Here is a 26,857-nt window from a genome sequence, read left to right as displayed (position 1 = left end):
CCCTCCTCTCCCCTCCTCTCCCTTATAAAGATGAATATTTAAATACTTGCTATAAAGTTTATATTTATATATTAATATGTAATGTAAACTTTACAAACATGTGTTATATATTCTAACACCTTTATATCAATGTAATAACGTGCGAGATTTCGCAATGTATCATTTAAAACTATGCTTTGGAAAATTGAAACTTAAACAATTTTTATTATACATCATATGTTGATACTCTGGGCATACAATATAATGCCCATCATTTTTATGATATAAATATCTCTTACATATATAGAAAATAATGGATAAAATCTTTATAAATTCTATAGGACCGTCAGTTTCAGTTAATACGATATAAACACACTTCTTCAATTTTATGTCAGTATCAAATTGTAGACATTCTAAAATTATTCTTATACCTATAAAAAACACTGACGTCATTTACAAGTTCGGTATCACATCTTTCGCGTCGGTCCATCTTGAAATATCTGACAATTTGTAGTTGTGCGTCGTATCTGTTGTTTTCGTGTTTTATATCCATTTTTAGTGTTACAAGATTACGGCAATACATATGTATATATAAATAATTTTGTCAAACTTCTTAAACTTCACTTAACAACGATTATTATATTATAGCGCTTAATCTCAATTGTAGTCTCACTGAAGATGGTCTGACGTCAGACCAAAACATTATAATAAATATTTAATTTTTTCGACATGTACATTTGGCTACGGCTCTTAGTTCTTTTTTGTCATACATTGATAAATAATTTTAATTTTGTCGATCTTATTATATATTAATAATCTTGCTATTAAAAAAAAAAGTATCATAAAATTATAACAAAATCTCATAGATGTGACGTAGGATTGTGAATCACTAGGATAATAATGTATATACCGTTACAGGTCCTCCTAATCTTGGACAGAATTAAAACAAACCCATCGTTTCGTGAAGAAGCTCGTCTCAATTTTATGCGGTATTATAGACGGTATATAAGACGCTCCGCGACGGACCGGGACATGATTTCGAAATATTTCATCAGTGTAATCGCCACAAAATCACCGTATATGTTTCCGATATCTGCATTACATTCTTATTTCTCGTCCGTCAAAGTAATCTGAAAGATAAAAATCTAAAAAATTAAAGGCCAATATCGGTTGGCCAGATAGCGGAGGCACTTTCGAAAGTGATAAAGGACATTCCAAACCGATATTGAGATCAGGACAGAACGAGGAATTTCAAGGCTTTCTTTCAGAGCTGGAGACACGTCTGGTTAATTGTTGATGAATGACGGCGCCGTTCTGATCCTTGGATAATGGTACAGTGCACATTTCCTTTGTGTTAATTGTAGCTGCAGTTACAAATGATGGGTGACTCGGAGAAGCATCCTGGACCAATCCACGGAGAAACATCGCCACGCACGGCCACGGAAATAACCTGCAATTTCGTCAATTATACAGTCCGTCTTATGTGTATGGCACACGAACAATGTTTTACCATTTCAGAGCCAATAGAATTTGCAAGTAACCCGGTATGATGGCATACTTCTCGTTGCATCTCATTGCCGTTACGATTCTATCAGCCACGACGTTTGGACTCAGAGTCGGGATATAGCTACATTTCAAATATAAATTCTTTTAAATCAACCAATTTTTAGTTACTCAGAAATGCAGTTAATTGGTTAAATGTCTTAGAAATTCTAATAAAGATTTTTTAACATTGTTGCAAGAAGGGAGAAAACAATCATGTAAAAACTTTTTGCAATTTTTATAAACAATCTTTATTGGAATTTCTAAGATATTTAACCAATTAGCTGCATATACTTATATATGTACAGGATATCAAACGCACCGTACAGTAATGGCACTTACTTTGCTTAGACTATTTTGAGATAAAAATTCTAATTCTAACCAAAATATCGAGACTAGTTAGTAGTTTTTAAACTGAAATATCGAGACTAGTCAACAGTTTTCAAATGGGAAGCGTGTAAAGTTGACTAATCAGGTTGCTTCAAATTCACACACTAAATATAATTATAAAATTCGCACTTTTATACACAATAATATAAAAACTGCTTCTTAATATTGTCTCAATTAGGTGTGGTAAATTAATTTGTTGTACGTGTTAATAATAATAAAAATATTACGAAATATTATAAATAAGAAGTATGCTATAGGCGATATTAAGAAATCGATATCTGAAAGTATTACTTTCATTACTGTGCACCAGTGATGCAATATCGCCCACCGCGGTCCCGGCTCCGCTGCCTCACACAACCTCACAGAAGCGTACGTCACGTATCCGTGTGCCACACGTGGCACACGTGGCACACGGATACGTGACGTACGCTTCTGTGAGGTTGTGTGAGGCAGCGGAGCCGGGACCGCGGTGGGCGATATCGCATCAGTGCTGTGCACTGAGTGCGCGAATGTGGACCAACCTGATTGGTTGCTTCATGCTTTCCATTTAAAAACTATTATAGCCTTGATATTTTGGTATTAGGACTTTCTCTTCAAAATTATCTCAGAAATGTGCCATTATCGTACAGTGCATTTGATACGAGACATCTTATTGGAAGGATGCAAAAATGTATTTTTCTAAAATAATTTTTAAATAATTTTCTAAGACTGTTGAGACATTTAATCAATGTTGCAAACTACTGACATTAAGAGTTCTTTTTCGTTATTTGTACTACGAGATTTCATGTCTTGTATCGGATCATGCTTTGCAAATAATAAAAACTGGACTATTTATATATTGAATAATAATGTCGAAAATTATGCTGAAAATTAAAACTTTTTCTTCGTAAAATAAAATAATTTTTTTCGCATTCTATCACTGAAATTTGATGGTAAAATATTTTTCACTCTCTTGATTTTTCAGTCACGATATTTTGATTTGACTGGTCGCAGCAACGGATTGAGAATTTTAATCGCAAACATCATAAAACTACAAGTATTACACTCAGCGTCGTACTACCTCGCTCGAACGTCATCGAACATGCCGGTGCTACGGATGAAGTAGGGGCACACGACTGTTGTGTGAATATTGCATTCTTCATTCTAGAGTAGAATAGAGTAGAAAAAAGTTTTGATCAATTAATCAACAGTGTTAACAGACGAAAAGTACAAAACTTCTCGCTCATATTTTACCAATGAATAAATTCTAATTATTTCAATGTAATCAAAGTAATGTAATTAAGAAGTGTAATTGCCTCAAGTTCCATTCGAAGCGCCTCGTCGAATCCCATCGCCGCAAACTTGGATGTGCAATAGTCCACTAATTTCTGAATTCCAACTTGACCGGCCAAACTAGCCACGCTCACGATATGCCCCTTCTTATTTTCCAACATCGTTGGAAGAAATGCCTTTGCGGTCTAAAAATGTGGATTACGACGATTATTAAAGCGCTTATTTACCGCTTATTTAGCTCCATTATTCACCCATTGCCATTATGATCGCCGATATAAAATCTTAAAAATTATAAAAATTACTTTTGTGACATATGTATACTCTATCAGATCATACAAATAATTTTAAATATTTAAAAGATAAAAAATATATATGCTGGATAAAATTAAAATTATTTGATTCTAACGTTTTTCGATTTTATCAAGAGACACGGTAGTGTCTCGTATAATATTACGCCAAACAACATTCAGCTAAATATGGTAATATGAGTTTGGTAGAATTGCCACGATAATATACACATTACACGGATGGATGGAATCGTGAATGGAAGTGGAAAAGAAGCATTGGAAAGTGGATGGCAAGATTCGATCAAAATAACCGTGACATCGAGATACAAGGGGATCCATTGCGCGCAGTTTTCTTCATAAAGTCGTTAACCCACTTTTACAAATATTATGGTAATTTACTGCTAGCCGGTTTGAAACCAGTTTTATTTAACATCATGTTAATTATATTTTTTATTTATTTAATTCTTAACTCTTTTAATTACATTCTATTTTCTAATTATTTTTATTTAAAAACTTGTCGATAAAATTGTTAACATCAAAAATGAAATATTGTATCAAAGAAGAAAAAATTAAAACATTTTTTCAAATTTAAAATTTTTATCAAATCTTGTTACCAATTTGCCAACATTATTAATATTTTGCTTACTGCGATTTGTAATCAAATATCAAAACACAAACAATTACAACTATAAAAAATAAATTAAAAATGTTATATATAAAACATAAATTACAAAATATTACTGGATTTCAAATATTAAGTAAATCATCCTTTTTTTATTCTACAATATATAGACGGCGTCGGGAACAAGCCCATTTCTAGTTTACATGCGCGAAACAGAAAACTATGTTATAATAAAAAGCTAAAGTTGAGAAATTGTCTAGAGGCAAGATATTATAATATACCATTATCCGATCAAAGGCAACAACAATATCAAATTCTAGTATTAATAGAACGCTATTTCAAACTTTACTACTTGCAAGTTTGTTGTTTCAAGAGGAAATCGTAAATTTTTATTTTTGTGCGGCAGCGAGGATTAAACCCATCGTCACTGGCATACTGGACCAATGCACTAAGCAACACGTCACGATCGCTGCGGAGTTGTTATATAAATAAATAATAGTAAATAAAATTATACGGCTATCACACCCCATATTTCATCAAAAAAACCTACAGCAGACGATTTCAATATTGTTAAACAATTGTTACCCGTTAGATTTTATATTTTTAACCATTAACCAAAGGATTCATTTCTTATTACATAATGAAAAAAACATTTCGCAATCTAAAGAAACGGAAAAGAAAAAATATTTCACAATTCCATATGTAAATAATATATCTGAAAAATTTACATCTATTACTAAAAAATATAATTTTAAAACTGCATTTTGCTGCAACAACAGATTAGATAAATTTATAAAAACCGGTAAAGATATTCTTGAACCCTTACAACAAAGCGGAGTCGTGTATAAAATCTCATGTCATGATTGTGACGCATCCTATGCGTCGGACAAACTAAGAGGCAACTCAAAACGCGAATTAAAGAGCATCGTAATGATATTAATAAAAGATCGGGCTCTCCTTCTACCATCACGAGCCATAGGTTGGACCTTGGCCATGATTTCAGTTGGGACAAAATTGAAATTTTAGATAAAGAACCTTCTTACAGCAAAAGATTGATTTCTGAAATGCTTCATATTAAAAAACAACATAACAGCCTTAATAAACAAAGCGACACGGAATTCCTACCTAACTCGTATCTTCCTATTCTTCGAAAATTTCCCTCTCCTTAGTCTCACACGTGTACTCCTCGCCTCGCCTCTCTCTTCATCCTCTTCTCCTTCCCTTTCTCATCAATCCTGTTCCTTCCTTTCCCACTGATAATTCCTTCGTTATTTTATTCTATCTCTCACTTTTATAACACATATCGACGAGGACAATTGAATTTATCTCTTATTAGTCTTGAGTCTTAGACACCGAATATTAAGAACTTGAACACCGGACGATCTGACAGTTTTATAATTTTGGCGAATTGGTTGTTGGAAGGTAAATATTGTTTTCTGTTTTTAATTGTTAACTATTTATTATTATTTTTATTTATTTTTTGATCATTGTTTAATTTTAAAATTTTTTATTTATTTTAATTTTTTAATTTGTTATTGTACTTGACTGTTTTTTCTTCTTTCGTTATCTCTCTCTTGCGGTGCAGCAGTGTTTTAATTAGTTTGAATAATATATATCTTTAGAATCGTAGTTTTATCGTTTATCGGATAATATTTGTAATTATTGTTCTCACAGGGGGATCGCACTTTCTCCAGCTTCCTTATTACCACACTTATACATTTTTCGTGTTAATTTTAAATAACACAAAAAGAATGAAAAAGATGTTTTCGTTCCGTTTCGTGCTTTACAATCTACAGCTGAATGTATGTACTTCTTACTCAGATACGTCCGACTTCAGAGTCTTATTGCTGTTGGACTAACCATCCGATACTTTAATGCATCGCCTTGTTTAACTATTTTATACTTCTGATTTGTCAAGTAAGGATTTTTTTTATATTTCACATCTTCGAGAATCATCCGTACCATATGGACAGCGACTGGAAACGTTTAAAATCTTTAACGGAATTGCGTTAACCTTGCGGCTTATATGTGTGTATCTATATTTTAATTCTGTATTCAAGGCGTTGTTTCGCCGTTAGTATTATTTCACTGAGGATGGACACAATAAATTGTCCGAAACGTCTGTAATTATAATTTGTTTAACTAATTTGAGAGCACCTAACACCTGCCTTTGGGCTTGTTTATAGCTATCATATTTGAATTAATAATTGATTAAATAATAGAAATTATTTATTAGAATGGTGACTATATTTTTATTATATATTTTATTTCAAGGATGACTATGTTTCCAATGTCGATTAAAAAAAATTTTAAACTTTTTTTTAATATAATGATATTTCATTTATATTGGCAATTTTATTGACAAACTTTTAATCATTGATTATAAAGTTAATCGACGCTGAAAAAAGTTAACATTAAACTATTATAATAAAAATTACCTATACAATAAAAGCTCTCTAAAGCAATTTAAAGCAAAAACACTTTAAAAAAACACTCTAAAGCAATCATGGCATGTTTCTTACAAGGGAAGTGCACGAAGTATTAATCGCAAATGGATATGTATTATATATCGTTGGAAAGATCTTGCCGAGTAGAGATCAGCTATGCAATTTTTCGCTTGAATGGCGCCTCTAGAAGACGCTATGCGCAATAGAAGTTATATAGCTATTTGGGCTTTTTAAAAAACTGGTGGGGGTTTTTGCTTCAAGATTAAAGCAAGAGGTCCCCTTTTTTCTCTTCTTTTTTCGCATTATTTTGAACTTAATAATGAACTAGATTTTCAAACATCCCTAATAGCTATATAACTTCTATTGCGCATAGCGCTCTCTAGAGGTGCCATTCAAGCGAGATATTGCACAGCTGAACTCTACTCGGCAAGAAGTCTGTTCTTTTTAATTGAACTCCTTCCAATGTGGAGGGAAAAAGATAAACTCTGAACTAGTATAACCAGTTCAGTTAAAAAAAAATAGACCTAAGATCTTTTCAACTATATATAATACACGGTGCAGTCCAAAAGTTTTAGGACTGAATTGTTTACGACAGTATTACTAGCGTTACACACCGGGACGCAGCGGAACTATGCACTAGAAATCTTTATTAACAATTATGCTAAGTGGCGCTAGTGCATTCAGTTGTCATTAAACAAAGACACTTTGTGCAATTGATGTTTAATGACCCCAGTCAAAAATTAAAAATGGATACGAAGGAAAAACAACGAATCACAATAAAGTTTTGTTATAAAACCGGTATACACGATGCGGTTCAAAAGTTTTAGGACTAAGGCAATTAAAAATAAAAAAAACGTCGAAATAATTTATCTTACATTTTAATTACTCAAAATATGATCCATTTGACTCAATACACTTTTTAATACACATTAAAGGGATGTCCTTCAAACGCTTAGTTACTGCTCCTTGAATATCGTCAACAGTGTCAAATCGGGTCCCTTTTAATTGTAATTTTAGCTTAGGGAACAGAAAATAGTCGAGAGGATTTCAAGTTGTTCTTGGGCGACTACTTCGTCGTCTTTCACCGATTCTCTTCCCTCTTCGAAATCGCGCATACCACCGAAAAATATTTAAACGAGTCAAGGCTGTATTCCCGTAAGCCTTTTTGATCATATTTACCGTGTCCGCGGACGATATACCGGTTTTAGAACAAAACTTTATTGCGATTCGTTGTTCTTTCTTCGTATCCATTTTTAATTTTTGACCGAGGTCATTAAACATCAATTGCACAAAGTGTCTTTGTTTAATGACAATTGACTGCACACTAGCGCCACTTAACATAATTGTTAAAAAAGATTTCTAGTGCATAGTTCCGCTGCGTCCCGGTGTGTAACACTAGTAATACTGTCGTAAAAAATTCAGTCCTAAAACTTTTGGACCGCACCGTGTACATACTTATTTACGATTAACACTTCGTGCACTTCTTTTGTTAGTGGAAATAATCATTCTTAGAAGATAAGATTAGAGATTGATTGAAATCTTTAAATGACTGCTTTTTTATTTAAATATCATTAAATAAAAAAATTTTTTAATATAATTTTACATTATCGATACTATCGCATGATTTTAAACTAAAAATTTTTAAATTTTTAGTTAAAAATTATTAGTTATTTTAACAACTAATAATTAAATCAGTCAAATTTAATCATTTAGCAATGTTATGAGAAAGTGCTTCATTCATAATTCATGCGTGCAAAAAAAATAAATTAGTATACATCCATGTAACTGATTATACTTTTCAACCAATATTTATCTATCAGTATTCATTTATCCACTTTCATTAGTATTTCTATCAATATTTATCAAGATATTAATGCTGAGTTTTAAAAGCACTAACTCTATTTTCTTGCGAATAAAAAACATTAGCAAAAAATCGAAATAATCACACAAGATCTTGTGTTATTCTTTTGTGTAAAATCTTTTTCCAATTGTAATAAACACAATCTTGAACAAATTTTTAAAGCAATTACAACCATTGTAAAAACCATTTAACATTGTAAAAAGTTGATATTGTTAAAGTTGATAAAGAAAGAAGAAGAGAATTACAAGCATTGATCATAAATGTCATAAATCTTTCGTGCAAACGTTAATTTTGCGCATATGAGTTATCAGTTCTTGTGTAAACATTCAACAACATTGACTATCGAGTTTGTTACGTCACTTTTATCGGAGATAAATGTAATCATCCCAGTAACATTTTTGCACTCGATAAATGTGTCAAGAACACCGCTCTGAGCGATCACGATTTCTATTTTGACCTTCGCATCATGCAATATGATAAAAAATTTTCGTCAAATCGATATGAGTATACAAGTGCCTTTCAACTACACACTTGTATCTTACGTAAATCTGTAAATCTCATGTTGAATATTTTTTATTTCTATCACGTAACTCTCCAATGTCATTACTCCTGCAGGCGAAACAATTTTTTCAATAACGAAATGATTAAATATATATACAAATATATCAAAATAATAAGCATGTGTGTATTATCATTTGTTCATCAATTTTTGCATATTATTTCTTTTTTCCCACTTTTGAATTTTTCGTACTTAATATTAAATTTTATTATTTTCTTTCTTAATTGTTTTTAATTTACTCTACAGCAGATATTTCTATGTGACCAAATGGTCAATTTTAAACAATCTTTTTATAAAGTTTTACACAAACTTGTGAATTGCTCGCTGAAAATAACATTGCAAAAATATAGAGAAATCATCGAGAGCTCAATATTACGTTGCTTCATGTAGTGGAAACATGTTATTACAACAGAACCATTTTGCCGAATTGGACAGCCAATAATGAGATACAAGATACGAAATAGAATGTACAAGAAATAAAATTATTGATATTCCAATTTGCCAAAGATCTGAAGCAAACGAAAGTTTGCAGGACACTGATTAAGCAGGAATTCGAATTAAGGAATTATTTACGTTTGGCAAGTACGCCGCTGGCTGGTGTGTGTTGCAATTGCAAGACTACAACATACTACACATCGCTTGCACCTATCCGACCGGTTTTTGCACCTGACCAATGGCAATAAGCGGCGGGGACGGAATGGAATGCCTCTCACCGGCGATTCTTCCACCGATGATATTGTAATGAGACGACTCGTGAGCCTTGAATTTAAACCCAAATTTATCGTGGTAAAAGCCGCGAATAATTTCAAATCTTACTGCTCGTATATTGTGAACGTACACGGGTTTTGAAATCGACGTGTTATTGCAAAACTTACGCGAGAGCGAGAGGCTTATGAACAAGTGAGAACAACCTCTTTTCACAGCAATGTCTCGTATACCGTTCTCGAGTATTCTTCTCTTCGCAAAAAGATTTTCGAGTCGTTACAAGTATGATTCAGAAAAGTTTTTGGATAAGCAATGTAATAGTCAGTATCATAATTTTACATTCAATGCTGAGTTTGAACAAATTCTACTCACCCAAAAATGGCTCATGACGTTAACGTCCATCGTTCTAATGATAAGTTTGTCCGGCGTATCGAGAAATTTCATTCCCGTAACAATGCCCGCATTGTTAATGAGAATTGTCACCTATAAATAAAATATGCAAAATGTATTATCCTCGCGAGCAAAAAACTGTGTCAAGTTTGTGCAAAACAAAAAGTAGTTGCAGTGCTTTGCATTCGTAGAAACAACGAATGATATTGGTCCGAGATATCGACCTGGATATCAAGCAGAAAACAGGTGCGGCGCAGAATCGCAAAAAGGTCATTTTTTCGTTATTTTATGTATTACGCGAAACGGACTGTCATATCAGCTACAGCGTATCGCAATGTTATGGCGCAACTTAAACTTTCATAATATCGTCCGCAGAAAATTGCTGGTCGCGCCACGAGTAATGGCCCGACGCCACGAGTCGTCGGTTATTTGTCTTCTATAATGACATTTCTTTCGCGTTGCGTTGAACATCCGCGCGAGTTATCCAACATTGTTGAGATTGATATGCGAATCACATTTTTGTGTCGAGCACTGAAATTGGTATAACAAACTAAAGGTAACGAAAAATAACAATGATAAACGAGTTTTGAAGCAAAGAAAAATCTTAAACTGTCTTTGTTTTTCCTTGTAATTGTATATAATTGTTTTTTTGTGTCACATTTTTTCATAATACTTTTACATAATCCTTTTCTATGTAAATATTATTTTAATAAATTTAATTGTTATTAATGCTGTAAATATACAAGAAGAAATCAATTATGATCGTTGTTGCATATCATTTTTTCGCGAATATAAACGTAAAGATGTTATATGACCGTGATACAGCTCTCTTTTAAAAAACAATATTGATACCCAGAGAACAAAATATCTCTACAATTCCTCCAAAAATGATTTATGTAATCGAGAATATTGTTCAGTTATTAATTTAAGCACGTCCGCAAAATACAATATTTTTAGACCAATTCAAACTCAGGAATAAATTTTCTCAATTATTGTCTAATTCTACATTAACTGATTTTTACATTTTTAAATTGAAATTGTTAAACCAATTATTAATTGTAATGAATCGATATAATATAAGATATAAATTTCTCAATTCTGTATCAATTATAGGATTTAATAGAAAAATTTATTTTTCTTTCTTTAGTTATGTTTGCTCTATACAATTGATATACAAAAGAAAGTATCTTTTTGGAACTTTGTTTTGAAATATGCTTATATAAATAAACTTTCAGATTGCTGAACGTTATAAATTGTTTATTTGCAACTCAGTTTGAGCTACAAGCACTGTGTCACGATCGTCTTGCGCAATTACATACAGCAAAATTCATAAATCCATAAAATTGAACATTTGTTAAGTAAATATAGACAAATAGTTTTTTAGGTCGAAAAGGTTTCTCATGTAGAATTGCCCTTTTATCTTTCAAAGTATTAATCTTCAAAATTTTTCAAATACATTTAAGAAATTAATTTTTTTTACATTATAAGATAATAATTGCTCGAGATCCGCATATAAGACCGATAACTGTTTATTAAGAATTAAAATTTGAGATTCCATTTATTGGTCAATAATAGAGAATTAGTGTAGTAGTTATAAATTTTCCATTCATTATAGGTTTAGATTTGATCTGAAAATTGAGAAATTATATTGTTCTCCGCGTTATAGAGTAAATCTGGAGTTACAGCTTCCCCACGATTTGCTGTCTGACAATGAGTAGAATACACAATTATTACCTTGCCGATCTCTTCTTTGATGATTCTAGCTTTCTTGTATATATCTTCTCGATCGCACAAATCACAGACATAGCCGTAACATGAACCTCCGGCCGCCCGGACGAGTTTAACAGTTTCTTCGATGCCTATAGGACAAAATGAATACTGTTCAGAACACTGTTTATTGCACTTCATGCTTCATGAATTTCCTATATTTCAGCAGGGACAATTGTATATTTGGCGAGTTATGTTTATTACTCGCAGAACTTGTATGACAAATATATAAAAACGCTGACACAAGTTTGCGAAGTGATAGTCACATCGATGCAAAAGAAAGTACCAAGTGAAAGGGAAAGATAAATTTGACATCGCGAAATCGTTGTTACTTTCTCGATAATTTTAATCTGCTGCCTATTATCGTATTATGGAACTACAATGTCATTGCTATTCCTCTAAAATGTTCTCGACATAACTTCCCCTACAACATATCTAAAGAGCAACAAAATCGGTGCTGTGTAATCTAAAATGCATATTTACCCATTATATTATTATTTAACATTACACCGCTGTTTTTTTGTTAATAAGTAAAGTTTGGTATTATATATCAAAAGGAATTATATATCGTAAAGAATTAAATTATTTGTCAATATATTCATCATATGTTATGCACAAATTTCTAGATAGAAAATTCTATTTTTCATAGCTGTCCTTTTCGCTATTTGGCTCCATATCTGAAAAGCAATCGTTCTCTTCATGTGGTTAGCTAAAATTAGTAATGCAACTGTCATCTACGATACTTTCACTACAATCGATTTCTCTTAATAACAATATAAAACAACACCTAATAGTGTTTCCATTGCATTTAAAATATTATATTTTCAAGAGAAGTAAAAATAGAATTTATTCGCATGTCGATAAAATAACTTGTAATTATAAAGAACTATGAAAATAAAGACAGAAACACATTTATTACGTATATATAAAGTTGTATTATTTGTATTATATAGTATATCTTAAACTTTGTAATAAACTCGAAATGGCATTTAAACATTATACGGTGCGTGCGCTTATACTTGTTTGACATTTGACTTTTTTTAATGATTAACCAGTTTGTAAACCTGATTCAGCGCATGCACTTGCAAACCTTGAATGACCACGAATCATCAGTTTTTATAACACTCATCTTTATTTTTATTAAAAATAAAGAATATATTTAAAAAATTAATTGTGTTACATAATAAGTGTTATAATAATTATTGATATAAATATGATATTAATAATATTAATATTATAAATACATTATATTGATGCGATTGAGTTTTGTTATAATAAAGCGTGTATTTCCACAATAAAGCTGATTGTTACACTAAGCACAGCCATCCATAATTGGAATCGCGCATTGAAATTCAATACGCCGTTTCTTATACGTTCGTGAACTCAAGTAAATTTTGTACAGTGGCCTTCTAGTGGCATTGATCGACAGAAAAAAGATGGACTATCTCAAAAAAGATGCTTTAGCCTTGTCGGATTAATACTTCGATATTGTATTTTTTCTTCAGCTTCAATAGTCGCATGAAAGAATATTGCAGTCAAGAGTGAAAAATGCATCGATTAAATCAGCGCTCGGAATTAGTCGCACATTTCGGGCCGATTCCCGAGACGACACCTCCTATTTCCCCACTACCTCCCGGCCGCTGGCGGCCGAGCCGCCGATAGCAGAACTAATTCCGAGCGCTGGATTAAATCATTATGTAATTGTACTATTCATATATTAAAATATTAATTATATATCTAATACATATAAAGGAAAGGCTCAAATGATAACTATCAAATAATACAATAGAAAAGCATAGAGAGCCGTCGCGGGATGTTAGTGCGAAATTATAATTTTTCTTAAAAAAATTAATTTGTTAGTCTACGTGAGACAGTTAAATTTGTACACCGATCTCTGGTTTGAGATACTTAAAGTGTACGAAAATTTTAGTACATTGTTCTCACATATGGAGAATCAGTATGTACTGATAGGAATTATTGGAAAGAAAGGAAGAGAGAAAAAATATCAGGGCGCGAGTGGCTTAATTATATATATAATATTATGCGAGCTTAATGTTGCATCAACAAGCATTATCATATTTACACATTGTCGTATAAAAGCGCAAATATCTAATCATCTAATTAATCATGATTAATGCTAAGAGAGATAGCAAGTCGTATTAATATATAACGATAATTGCTGACTGAATAATAAAATAATTATTGAAATATAGATTTATTAAACAGAAAGCAGATAAGAAAAAAACCTTTTAATCATAATGGTAATAATATTTCATAAGATAATAGAATGTGGAATTATGAAATGTAAATAAAGAAAAATTGATAGTCGATGCTTCGATTGTTCGTGCACGCCTAAACAATCGAACAATCAAAAAACTAGCTGCACAATTGGACAATATTTTGAAAGTCTGATTGTTTTATCCATTATGTATTGTACCAAATCTATTACTTGTGTGTTATTTACAATATGTTATTAAGAACAGTTATCAAGTGGCTTTAATTTCAAAAGATGATAGTTTTAAGTGGAAAAAGAAAAGAAAACAGAAAGAAAGGAAAGATGTAAAAAGATAAAAAGTTAAGAGCCTTGAACATGTTAATTATGTTGGAAAAAATGTAGCAGCAAAACAGGTTGGTGACGATTGCAGGTTAGCTTTCAAATTTTTTAGCAGAAGCTGTTCTCTTATTTAAAATCAAAAAGCTATGCTTTCTACAAAAAGTTGACCGTCGCTGAAAAAAAGTGACTCACATGTGGACTAGAATCATGACATGATAATATATAATATTATATTAATAATCTTCCTCTCTCTACTGCTATTATTTGATGAATAGTCTTAGATTTTCTTATTTTAATTATTAGATTTTATATTCAATAAAAATTTTATATTTAATAAAAATTATATTATTTAATTATTAGATTATTTAATAAAAAGTGCAGTTTAAATGTGTATTGTGTGTTTATTATTATCTCTTAATTTATATTTTTTCCTTCAAAAACCTTCAAACAATAGTCTCAAAGTTTAGAATTTTATAATTTTTTTTTATTAGGTTCTTCTGTAATATAATTTACAAATAGCACCTACAGCAATACATGATCGATATTTTGTCAAAAAAAATTGAAATTGATTTATTGAAAATTAAGGATAGCAGAATGTTTTTTTTTCTCCTGAAAAAATGAAAAAAATTGACAAGGATTGTTTTTGTTGTAAACTTTTCAATTATCAAATAAAGAATTCTATAAATAATAATATCAAAATGTAATACTATTTATTCTTGAAAGTGATATAATATATAAAATTTCGAAACTCAAAATTATCGAATTTTATCGTTGTTCCTTTTCACAATGTCAATTGATTCTCTGTACGCTCTGTTTATTTCATCATAAATTGATGTGTTTTAATAATGCGATAGATGCAACAGAAATAAATAATTATGAAAACAATTTTTATTGAAAATTGTGATATTAAATAATCATCATCACATCAAATTATAAATTCTTTTTTATATAAATATTTTGTACTAGCAAAATATTTATATCAAACAAAATAAATAATTAATAATAAAAAATAATAATAAAATAATTATATAAATTTCTAAATAATAAAGTTAATTATATAAATTTTTAACGTTATACTAAAATTAAATTAAAAATTATAAAACTTTTTTCTAAAAATATGTCTTAATGTGCAAGCATAAATTAAAAATAAAAAAATCAACAGAAAAAAGGTTATAAAAACCGAAAAGCGGATGTCAAAGCGCAAAAAATTTTATTATCAATTAACAAAGAATATTAAAAATTTAAATTTATCTTTTATAAATATCTCTATAAATTTTGCGTAATAATTTCACAAACAAAACATTGAGCGGCAGAAATGGAAGAGTAATCGTGCAGTAATTATGCATAAATATAAATTTAGAAAATCTGCATAGTATCAGTGATTAATTTAATATAATTCTGAAACTATATTACAATTTTAATATTTATTAGAATTTCTAACTATATAACTTCAGGAATATACTATTAAAATATCATTGCGAGAAATATAATCACATTTATGCATAAACGTTATGCTATAACATATTATAAAAATACAGAATCTTATAATGTTCTAATTATTTAAAAATATATACGAAAATCAATAAACATTTAACTCAATAGTATATATTTTAAATAAATTTTTTTATCAATATTTATCAATAATCTATTAAAAATATATAATGTAATACCTATATTTTTTCACAATATTATATAGTTATTTTTTGAATATTAAAAAGATTTTTTAAACTAAACATAAATAAGTGACACTGTCTAGCATGCGCATTATTCTTTTTTGATATTTTAAAAATGTGCCTGTTAGAGCCAATAAATAAAATAAATAATTTTGTAGAAATAAACTATAATTACGTCAGAATTAGCTGAATGTTTAATTAATTGCATCTTGTATTTATATATAAATTGGGAAGATTTATAAATGAATAATTTTATACGTTGTATTCCATGTGTGCCTTTTGAGTCACATTAACAGTTTAGGCGCGTATGCAGTGACCTTGAAATTTAGAAGCTTAATCGGCCTTGCGTTTATGACGAGTCGTGTTGTTGATTTTTATTGATTATCGAGACTTCCTAAAAAGTACTTTTGATTTCATGATCTCTACTTACGCATCATTACGTACAATCTCTATATTTATGCATCATTACGTACGTAAAATAATGTTTTTTTTAAATAATAAAATAATTAAACATACGATTTTTAAATTTAAAATTATTCACAAAATAACAATCAAATCGTTTACATTATTTGTTGGATATGTAAAGCGCATCGCTTTACAGATGTTTATAACTTTTTATACCTCAAACTTTAATTTCAATGAGTATCCTTTATAAATATGAACTAGAAATGACGATTCGATTCGAGTGAACGCGAGATTTTTGCGGGAAGAATCTCTTATAGCTTTCAGCACGATATAATATGAGAATGTGTGTATTATTTTCAGATAATCCACATATAATTTTGATTCTATGGTGCATGTATACGTGAATTTTAATTTTTCCATGAGTCGCTTAAAGATTGATGTCTCGCCCTACATTTTCAATATAAAATATAAAAATTGAAAGTAAATTTTATGAAACATGTTCTCTTTTCGTTTAAGTAATTTTAAAAGTTTATAAATACTTTCTCCAGTTGCAATGTTTTATGTATGCAGAATAATATTATTCTCTGAAAGAATTGAGTTTACACACGTAAGTAAACAGAAGACGAAACAACTAAAGGATGACACTATGATGAGATTATTCAATGTTCTATATTGCGCAATATATCTAATTAAATAATAAAATTTTATCTTGCGAAATACTGAGCTAAAATTTGATAAATTTTTTCCTTTTAATTTTACTCACCGGCTTCGTTTATATCCCAAACGACAACGATGGCGCCCAAATTAGCCAGCCTAAGGGAGAGAAGCCTGCCCAATCCACCGCCACCCCCCGTTACGAGGGCGATCTCACCATTTATACTCTTCATCTTATATCTCTTGGGGATGAAAAATTTGACAATATCCTTCACGATCACGACGGCGCAAACCAGCAGGAAGCCGATCACTTCTCCGATCGTGCGCAAATACGTCATGTTGGCACTGTATGTACCGTATTTTATGTGCGTGTTATTATGTTGTGTTAATTCAACTTGAATTGCTTTCGCTTATCAAGCTGTCCGCGTGACTTCTCTACGACTTTGGTGATCGATCGTTCAGTCTGTCATATTTCAAACTGCGAGTTGGCGAGAAAAGTTGAAACTAAATTATGAGATAGCGGTTGACGATTACGCTCGTGACCCAATGGCACTATGTGTTTTGGCTGCAACAAAAAAAAAATTTCTCAAGATATGATATATTCATCCCGCTTAAGGAGAAGATAAATCACGAGAACGCGATAACGATTGAACATGCAACAAATACTCGACTCATGAAAAATCATTGCTTAACGTTTCGATTACTTGTTAAATATCTTGTGTTGTTTCTATAAATTCTATTAATATAAGTGTTTTTTTTTATTTTTTAATATACTATATTATTTGTACTGGTGGGCTAACAATAGGTTATATATTTTTTGTTTTGAGAAATTTCGATTTTTGCGTTTGTATGTATTAAAAATATTTTTTTTGTTGTGTAACAAAATATTTTATAAGACACTTACTCTTACAATCTTTCCTGTAATTCTAAAATTTTACTTCTGGTAGTTACTCTAGTAGCTTGTAAGAAAATATGTTTCTTGATATCTCAAGTGGCTAGAATCATTTTCAAAATTAATAATAAATTTTGAAAATAACTTAAAATAATAAAATACTGAATTTTATTCAAAACAAGTTGAAAACAAATACATCCATTCACACATTTATAATTATAATTATATTTAATTAATTTTCATTAATATTCTAGTTTTCTTTTCTTCTTTAATTTCTAACTTCTCAAGTTTTGAGTTTTAAAATATACAGGGTGTTTCATTTTAAAAGATACAGTCGATTATCTTGAAAATAAAGCATTTTCGAGAAAAATGTTCCATATGAAAATTGTACGGTTTTAAGTGACACATGACACAGCAATGTTACTGTGACCTTGGATAGGGTTGTTAAGATTACGTGAAAATCACTTTGAAATTTTTAAATGGAAACCCCTATTTTTGATTGCATATTCTTGTAGCTAACTTCGAGGGCTTTTCAAACCACTATAATATAGTTTTTTTCATTAAGTACTGAAAGAAATATAATCATTGTCCTAGATGGCATCAGCTATGCAAATTGCGATATCGATTATTTAGCTTTTGTTTTTTTTTATGACTGAACTTCCGGTAGTACCTCTTCTTGTGCGAACGTACACGTGAAGGAATTATTAAATATTTCGGTTTCTTTTTAAAAGTTTGTAAAGGAGTTACTGGTGATCAAATACATTTCACATTAAACTAAGAGACGAGACTGTAATTGTAGAAATCCATAACTAAAAGTAAAATCCCATCAGGTAATGAATAGTGTGATTGGAAGACTTTTTCTTTTTTATTCTGTATTTAACGTGCCGTCAACCATGTGACATTTAGTTTTTTGACACTGGTGATTGCCAAACTCGCGCCGACAAGATTAAGAAAAGAAAAGAACCGACAAAAAATGGCGATACAAGCCGATGAAATATTCGTTTACATTGAAAAACTAAAAGACAGTGATATTTTTCCTGTATGGAAATTTCAAATAACGATTGTGTGTTAAAATTCCTGGGATTATATGAAATAATATCTGAACAGAGTAAGTTACGGCCGGAAAATTCCGAACAAGTAAAAGCGAAATGGTTAAAAAAGGACGCTCGAGCACAGAAGTTAATAGTTACATCATTGGAAAAACAGCTCTTAACGCACATATTGATATGTATTTCAGCTAAAAAAATGTTCCAAAAAATTTGCTCTGTTTTTGAAAAGGACACGGAACAGCAGAAATGTCTGTTATTGTAAGAGTTTTTCAATTATAAATATCAACGTAGTCAGGATATGGCTATGCATGTGAGTACTCTACAAAATATGAGTTAAAAGTATTGAACAGATATATAGATGAAAAAATGATAATGTCTAAAATTCTTGCTACACTACTGAACACTTATAAACACTTTGCAAGTGCATGGGATTCCGCCCCCGCTAATCAAAAGACATTAATAAGTCTTACAGCTAGATTACTAGCCGAGGAAGAAATGAATAAAGTGAATATGTCACAAGAAAAGAAGGAGCCGATGGCTTTCAAGTCTGTTGAGAAAAGACAAGGTAAAACAAACAGTCTAGCGTAAATTCAGCAAAAACAAGAAATAAGTTACAAAACACACAGAACAAGCAGAAACGATGCTTCAAGTGCAATGAACCAGGACATTTTGCCAGATTCTGCAGAAACACGAATGACGCAGGGTATGAAATATAATGTAATATATGCAAGAAAACTAATCATACAGAAAAAGATTGTTTTTTTAAGAGAAACAAAACAAAATCGAAGGATAAAGATAAAGAAAGTCTCTTTTCTGGTTGGAAATGAGAATTTAACTCAAGAGGAATCAAAGTGGATACTTGATTCAGGATCAACGTCTCACATGGTGAATAACGAAAAATTGTTCAAAGAAATAATTTGGAAAGAGACTGAAATAGGTATGGCAAAAAAAAAAAAAATAAAAGCAAAAGGCATAGGCATTGTAGAAACTGAAAATTGTATATTAAAAAATGTCTTGTTTGTTCCGGAGCTGAGTAAAAATTTGCTCTCAGTAAGTGCAATAGTGAAAAATGGCGGACAAGTTGTGTTTTCCAAAGACAAAGCTAAAATAAGAAAAGACAGTAAAAGATTTATGGCGTATAAAACCAAACAAGGTTTGGATAACAAATCTTGAAAAAGGAGAAAAGGGAAATGCACTATTAGTAAGTAAACAGGAAACAGCTTATGAATAGTACAGAAAATTGGGATACTTAGATGCTAAAAATATGAAAAGATTAATGAAACTATCAGAAGGAATGGATTTTGCAGCAGAAGAAATAGAAGAAACAACAAGGAACTGTGAAATTTGTCCCAAAGCCAAACAAGTGAGAATATCATTTGGCAAAAAAAGAAGAGGAACAACACGACCTTTAGAACTTGACTTGACTTTAGAACTTGAACTGTGATTCACACAGACATTTGCGGACCAATAGATCCATATATATGGGACAAGAAAAATTATATACTTATCTTCTTAGATGACTACACTCATTTTGTTGTGATATATCTATTGGAATGAAAATATGAAGTCGCAGAAAAGATGAAACAATTTATCAACATGGTTGAAGCTAAATGGCAGTTGCGAGTTTCCAAGCTAAGAAGTGACAACGGTAGAGAATATCTAAGTAGAAACCTGATGGAATGGTGCAAAGACAAAGGTGTCATTTTAGATTATACTACTCCCTACATCCCACAGCTAAACGGGAAGGCTGAGAGACTAAATCGAACTCTAATTAAAAGAACGAGAACACTGTTAGCAGACAGTAAAGTCAATAAAACACTATGGGGAGAAGCAGCTCGTACTGCAGTATACCTATTGAACAGAAGTTTAACAGAGGTAACAATGAGTACAACAGCAGAACTGTGGACAATGAAAAGGCCAAATTTGAACAACATACAATTGTTTGGATGCGGTGCGTATGTAAAAACCCTCAGTCGACTTAAGAAATTAGATGACAGATGTAAAAAGTATACTTTTGTGGAATATGTGCCCAATGGATATCAACTCTTTAATAAAATGGAAGAAAAATTAATCGTATCACGAGATGTAATGATATTTAAGAAAGAAAAACAAATAAAAATTAAAAATACGAAAGCTAAAATACCGATAGAATTAGAAGATGTGCTGGAATCAGAAGACGAAAACACAGAAGATTACGAAGATGTTTTAAATAGATTAAAAAGTGATGAAGAAACAGAAACTTGAAGAAACAGAAAATTGAAAGAAACATTTGAGGAAAGAGCAAAAGTAAATATGACATTAAAATTCGGTCGCAGAACTGATTTAAATATTGATTTAAATCAGTTGAATTTGATTTAAATATAAAAAAATTAAAAAAATTTTGCTTTATTAATGTTAGGTATTATAGCGTAACACGTCGTAAAACAAATCGACGTAAAGTACCATTGTGCAACAAACAAATTTTTTTGAAATTTATACTGATCCACTTCGTGTCCAACTCTGTACCTCACTTACTTAACTTATCTTCTAAAAGTAACAATTAAAATCCATTTTTGAAAAGACCTAGTATAACTCACACAGATCACCTAATTGTTTGTTGCACAATGGTACTTTATATCGATTTGTTTTACGACGTGTTAGGCTATAATACCTAACATTAGTAAAGCAAAATTTTTTTTATTTCTTGCACTTTATTTAACTTATCAAAATATATTTAAATCAGTCTGCGACCGCATTTTAATGTCATATTTACTTTTCCTCTTTCCTCAAATGTTTCTTTCAATTTTCACAAATTTTTTATTTTTCTCGATTATCTAAAAAACTGGACGTAATGAAGCAAAACAACTAGCGAATTCGGATTTAGTGACCCAAAATCTTTAAGAAACACCTACTCTGGTTTGAGTTTATTTCCAAAAATTTTTTTGTAGTTCTGTGTAATCAAAAGACTTTGCAAATTATCAAGAATGGCATAGGAAACAAGTGTAGTAAACACATAGATGTGAGATATTATTACTTAAATGAAAAATACATAGAAGGTATAATTGATTTAAAATATTGCCCGACTGACAAGCAACTAACCGATATACTCACTAAGCCATTAGGTTGTTGGCCACTACTAAGTTTGAGAAGTTAGGAATAAGTTGGTAAAATTATAAATATAGAATAAGTTTAAAAGATTAAATAAGTTTATAAGTTTATAAGTTTAAATAAGTTTCTGTGTTCTTTGTTTTTGTTTTTTTTAAATATATAATATAAGGTCAACGATTAAGAAAGAGTAAAAGAAATATAATCGTTGTCCTAGACGTCAGCTATGCAAATTGCGATATCGAGTGAGAATCGATTATTTAGTTTTTGTTTTTTTATGATTGAACTTCCGGTAGTTACTTCTTCTTGTGCAAGCGTACACGTGAAGGCATTATTGAAGGCATTATTTTGGTTTCCTTGTAAAAGCTTGTAAAGGAGTTACTAATGATTAAATACATTTCACATTAAATTAAGAGACGAGATTGTGATTGTAGAAACCTATAACTAAAAGTAAAATCCCATCAAGTATTTTCCGAGTTATGAGGCAAGTACAGTACCGCCGACATTAATAGTACTCAAAGTATACTACGCGAAGGTTGCCCGGTCAGATTTATACCTCTTTGCATGTGTGTGTGCGTGCGTGCGTGTGTGCGTGCGTGCGTGCGTGTGTGCGTGCGTGCGTGTGTGCGTACGCGTGTGTGCGTGTATGTGTGTTGGGAAATAGAGATCAGCACTTCAAGGGTCCTTGGTATTTTTTGCCTTCAAACCCTCTCCATTTTTAAATCGATCATGTCTTTAGAGTGGGTGGAGGTCAGCCTCCCAAACTTTTAAACCTCGGAAAGTACTTAATAAAAAAAACTTTATTATAAAGTTTTGAAAAGCTCTCGAGGTCAGCTACAAGAATATGTAATAAAAAATAGGAGTTTCCTTTAAAACATTTCAAAATAATTTTTACGTGACCTTAACAACACTATTCAAGGTCACACAAACATTGCTGTGTAATGTACCACTTAAAACCCTACAACTTTCATATGGAACATCTTTCTCGAAAATGCTTTATTTTCAAAATAATTGACTGTATCTCTTATAATAAAACATCTCGTATTCGTAATACATTATTTTATTATAATAAATTTTATTATAATAAATAAATTATAAACAATAAATAATAGATAATTAATAATAATTATAAATAAGAAATAATAAATGATAGATAATAAATACATTTATTTATCTAAATCGTTATCTGATGACATAATAAAAAAATAAATATTTTCTTTTTTACAAAACAAAAGTTTACCAGAGAGCAAGTGACTTAGATCATTGTCGAAATAAATATGAACTGAATTCTCTTTAACATAATTACCAACGCCATTAAACAGTCCGATTTTCTTATTTTTCAAAAAATACTCTACATTATTATAATGTAGATTGAGGTAACACGAAATAAGTGATAAATTTAATGTGTCAAGATTTTTTATTTTTTAGTCCTTTTTCTGACATATAATTATTGGCATATATTGATTATTTACTTTATAATGTAATCTTTGCACGTTAAGTGAATATCAAGATTACAAAACTTTCCTGGCTTTTTATATATATAAATTGCTATATAATTTCCTTTACGAAAAATAAGTATTGAGGTTCAATACTTACAATTAGTATTGAGATTGTAATACTTAGTATTCAGGTTGTAATACTGAGTATTGAGAGTCAGTATTGGTCAATACTAAAATATTGAGGGAGTTAAGTATTAATGAATACTGAGTATTGACAGTCAGTATTGGTGAATATTAAATATTAGACTAGTATTCGTCAATACTTAAGTATTAAGAGAAGTTAAGTATTGATGAATACTTATTACTGCAGTTTACTATATAGAGAAAGTAACTATAGTCTACTATATAGGGTGTTTTATAATGTTTGTGCCAACGCTCGTGTGCGGGTAGAGTGCGGTAAACTGAATAGAAAAGTCCTTAACCATTTTGCAATTTTCGCAATAATAATTGAGATATTAATTAAAAAGGATTGACGAATAATCGCGCGTTGCACGTGGCTAGACCGTGGGCTGTATGTTCTAGACGTGACAGCAACGAGGCTCGCACGGCAACGAAAAATAACATGTATTACTCCTGCTCTCGCCATGCCTTGTTATTTTTCGTTGCCGTGCGATCCTTGTTGCTGTCACGTCTAGAATGTATAGCCCATGGTCTAGCCGTACGCAACGCGTGATTATTCGTCAATCTTTTTTAATTAATATCCCAATTATTATTGTGAAAATTGCAAAACGGTAAAGAACTTTTTTATTTAGTTTACCGCACTCTACTCGCACACGAGCGCTGACACGGACATTATAAAATACCCTGTATATAGAGCTGTAATAATAAGTATTCGTCAATACTAGTACTAAGTATTCATCAATACTAGTACTAAGTATTTCCTAAAAAAATGTTGGCCAATTTACTATTGATCAATACTAAGTATTGAGAGCTCAATACTTATTTTCCGTAAGGGTTAATTGTTCTTTATTTTAATCAATCGTACACCTATTATTTTTTATTTTGATAAATTTTATTATTTCGAATCTTAATTAATTGTCTGCTATTAAAGAAATTTTTTTGAATATACAATTAAACAAAAATTAATGCACAAGATTACGCTTAAACGATTTCAACGCATATGTCTGACATCAATAAGAGTAATGGTTTGCATGTTTTATATAACTTCCTCGACATTGGATGAAGCCGGTAACATTGCAGCTTTCATTTACTATGTATATGTATATAAGAGTCCAGCGTTATCCAGTTTAAGAAAGTGGACTGTTAACTTCGACGAAGCGTCTCGGGGAGACCGTGAAAATATCGTATTAATAAACACACCGACCGTGAAAGCTATTGAAACGATTTCTTTAATACACATGGAGTAACAATTTAATGACAAAAAAAACGTTCTTGTCTCCGTAAAATCATAATTTATATATTTTTCTATTTCTAGATACAAAGATCTTTCATTTTTCGATACAAAGATAGAATTCTGAGTAAAAACATAATGTTATGTTTGGCGTATAATTATGTATTACATTTTGCATATATATATACGTAAACAAGTATTGATGATTCTATTCTCTTATTGCATTGCGATATTTTGCACAAGAAAACGACAAAAAATAGCATTTGCAGTGCAATAGCAGTGAAAATACGAGTGAAAAACTCACATATTATCGTTGACATTCGATATGTCCCTAAAAAATCAATTTATCATTGATTCATCGGCATTTTATAGTGCTGAGACGCTAACTCGCCACTTTCTAGTAACCGACGAAACTCACTTTCAATTTTCAACCGCGATTTCAACTGACGTAAAACGATGCGGCTGTATAATCGGCGTTTAATTAATATAGCCGAAAAATCGTCTGAAGCAACATTGTAATTATCGAATTAATAATACCTAAAAAATTCTAGAAAAATTTCAAATTTTTTGTGTATTTTGTTTCATTTATGATTTCTTATTTGTTATACAGAATGTTTCAGAATTATTAAATGCTCTATTTTTTTTAGACTTTTTCATCGATTTAAAATTATATAATTTTTTATATTAATTAATCATTTTTTATATCAATTTTTAATTTATTTGAATACTATTAACTTTAATTTGAAGCTCAGTTATAGATGTAATTAATAATGTCAAATATCTACATGTTTGCTAAAAAAGAACTATAACCAAATCAACCAAGCTACAATTAAAAGTACATCCCGTATTTCTGGAACATCGTGCAGGATGCAATCGTTAATAATTTTCCGCCGGCAAATTGCGAATGCAAGGAATACAAAAAAGCAAGGAGAGTTGATTTTTTTTTAAATTAGTAAGTACTTTATAGAATAACGTTCCACCATATGATGCGATTAAGTCACAATCACATATGAGTAGCAAATTATAAATTTTCCTTCCGTTGTAACGACAGACGGTAGTAAGTTTTGCTGAGGAACTGATTAACTTTCACTTGTATAAACCTCTTATCTTCAACATTATTGTTGTTTTATTGTGTTATTTCAGTTACCCATCATCGAATTTGCAACCTGATTTCTGTCCAATCATCTTAAAACATCCATAATTATATTGCAGAGATAGATAGCGATCGCAAAAAAACAATAAATATGTTGTATAATAAAGCTCATTATTTTAAAGTTATAGCTCGTTCGCATTTCTTTTGTGACTTTTGATATTTTATCTTCAATCCTAATTTATTACTTTAATACATTATTAAATATTTGAAATTTCAGAAATATACTTAGCTTCTTTGGCTAAATTTATTTCGTTAAAAATAAGAATTAGAAGACATAGAAATAAAAAAAAACTATGTGATAAAGATTTAATTACCTAATTCGCATTAATTATTAATTCCAATTCTTACCTATTAATAATCGACGCGTGCAAAAGATTACGTTCGTGATCGTATACATAGGTGATAGCACAGAAAATATCAGAAAGAAAGATTCGGAGGCAATTCGAATACGATACATACACACGCGTGTTTACGAGATGGAAGACCCACCTCACAAAAGATGGTGAAGTCCTATCGAGACTACGGTCGTCGGTACACTGAATGGAACGCGTTGCTTCGGTTGCGCCTTCACCTCCGAATGATCGTCGAACCAACGAGAACGCACTTCGTTGCTTTGTCAGATGTACACATATGTGTATAGATCTAAGATTAGTAAGCATGCGTGTATATATTTCTATACGTGTATGGTGTGTATATGCGTGACTTACTGATGCCTAGACACA

General features: G+C 30.7%; 1 protein-coding gene and 1 long non-coding RNA gene across 5 annotated transcripts; one reads left to right on the top strand and one right to left on the bottom strand.

The window, feature by feature from the left end:
- Positions 1 to 184: 184 nt before the first annotated feature.
- On the bottom strand, positions 185 to 26,709 carry LOC105679939 (short-chain dehydrogenase/reductase family 16C member 6). Of its 4 annotated transcripts, XR_001101914.2 has the most exons (9): positions 26,484 to 26,688; positions 17,217 to 17,672; positions 11,789 to 11,913; positions 10,037 to 10,147; positions 3,207 to 3,368; positions 2,972 to 3,054; positions 1,490 to 1,606; positions 890 to 1,429; positions 185 to 800 (listed from the first exon to the last, which is right to left on the bottom strand). XR_001101914.2 is itself a non-coding variant. In XM_012380280.2 (8 exons), exons 2-8 carry the CDS (start codon positions 17,443 to 17,445, stop codon positions 1,231 to 1,233), a joined length of 1,026 nt encoding a protein of 341 aa, XP_012235703.1. In that variant the 5' UTR covers positions 17,446 to 17,672; positions 26,625 to 26,709; the 3' UTR covers positions 185 to 1,230. The 4 variants fall into 4 exon arrangements, 3 of the variants coding, with proteins under 3 accessions (XP_012235703.1, XP_012235702.1, XP_012235701.1); XM_012380280.2 differs by having other exon boundaries at positions 185 to 1,429; positions 26,625 to 26,709; XM_012380279.2 differs by having other exon boundaries at positions 185 to 1,429; positions 26,595 to 26,703.
- On the top strand, positions 5,288 to 8,409 carry LOC137001572 (uncharacterized). Its single transcript, XR_010891544.1, has 2 exons — positions 5,288 to 5,514; positions 5,767 to 8,409. It is a non-coding gene; the product is annotated as an uncharacterized lncRNA (long non-coding RNA).
- Positions 26,710 to 26,857: the final 148 nt, after the last annotated feature.

Source organism: Linepithema humile, chromosome 8 (assembly GCF_040581485.1).
Source record: "Linepithema humile isolate Giens D197 chromosome 8, Lhum_UNIL_v1.0, whole genome shotgun sequence".
In the NCBI taxonomy this organism is placed as follows: Eukaryota; Metazoa; Arthropoda; class Insecta; order Hymenoptera; family Formicidae; genus Linepithema; species Linepithema humile.
This window is presented reverse-complemented; position numbering and strand designations above follow the sequence as displayed.

Excerpts from the sequence above, each read along its gene's own strand:
- LOC105679939 (XM_012380280.2), bottom strand. The coding sequence starts at position 17,445 with ATGACGTATTTGCGCACGATCGGAGAAGTGATCGGCTTCCTGCTGGTT. Across the intron at positions 11,914-17,216 it reads TTGGGATATAAACGAAGCCG|GCATCGAAGAAACTGTTAAA; the intron begins GTGAGTAAAATT and ends TTTGTCCTATAG. Across the intron at positions 3,055-3,206 it reads CGCTTCGAATGGAACTTGAG|AATGAAGAATGCAATATTCA; the intron begins GCAATTACACTT and ends ATTCTACTCTAG.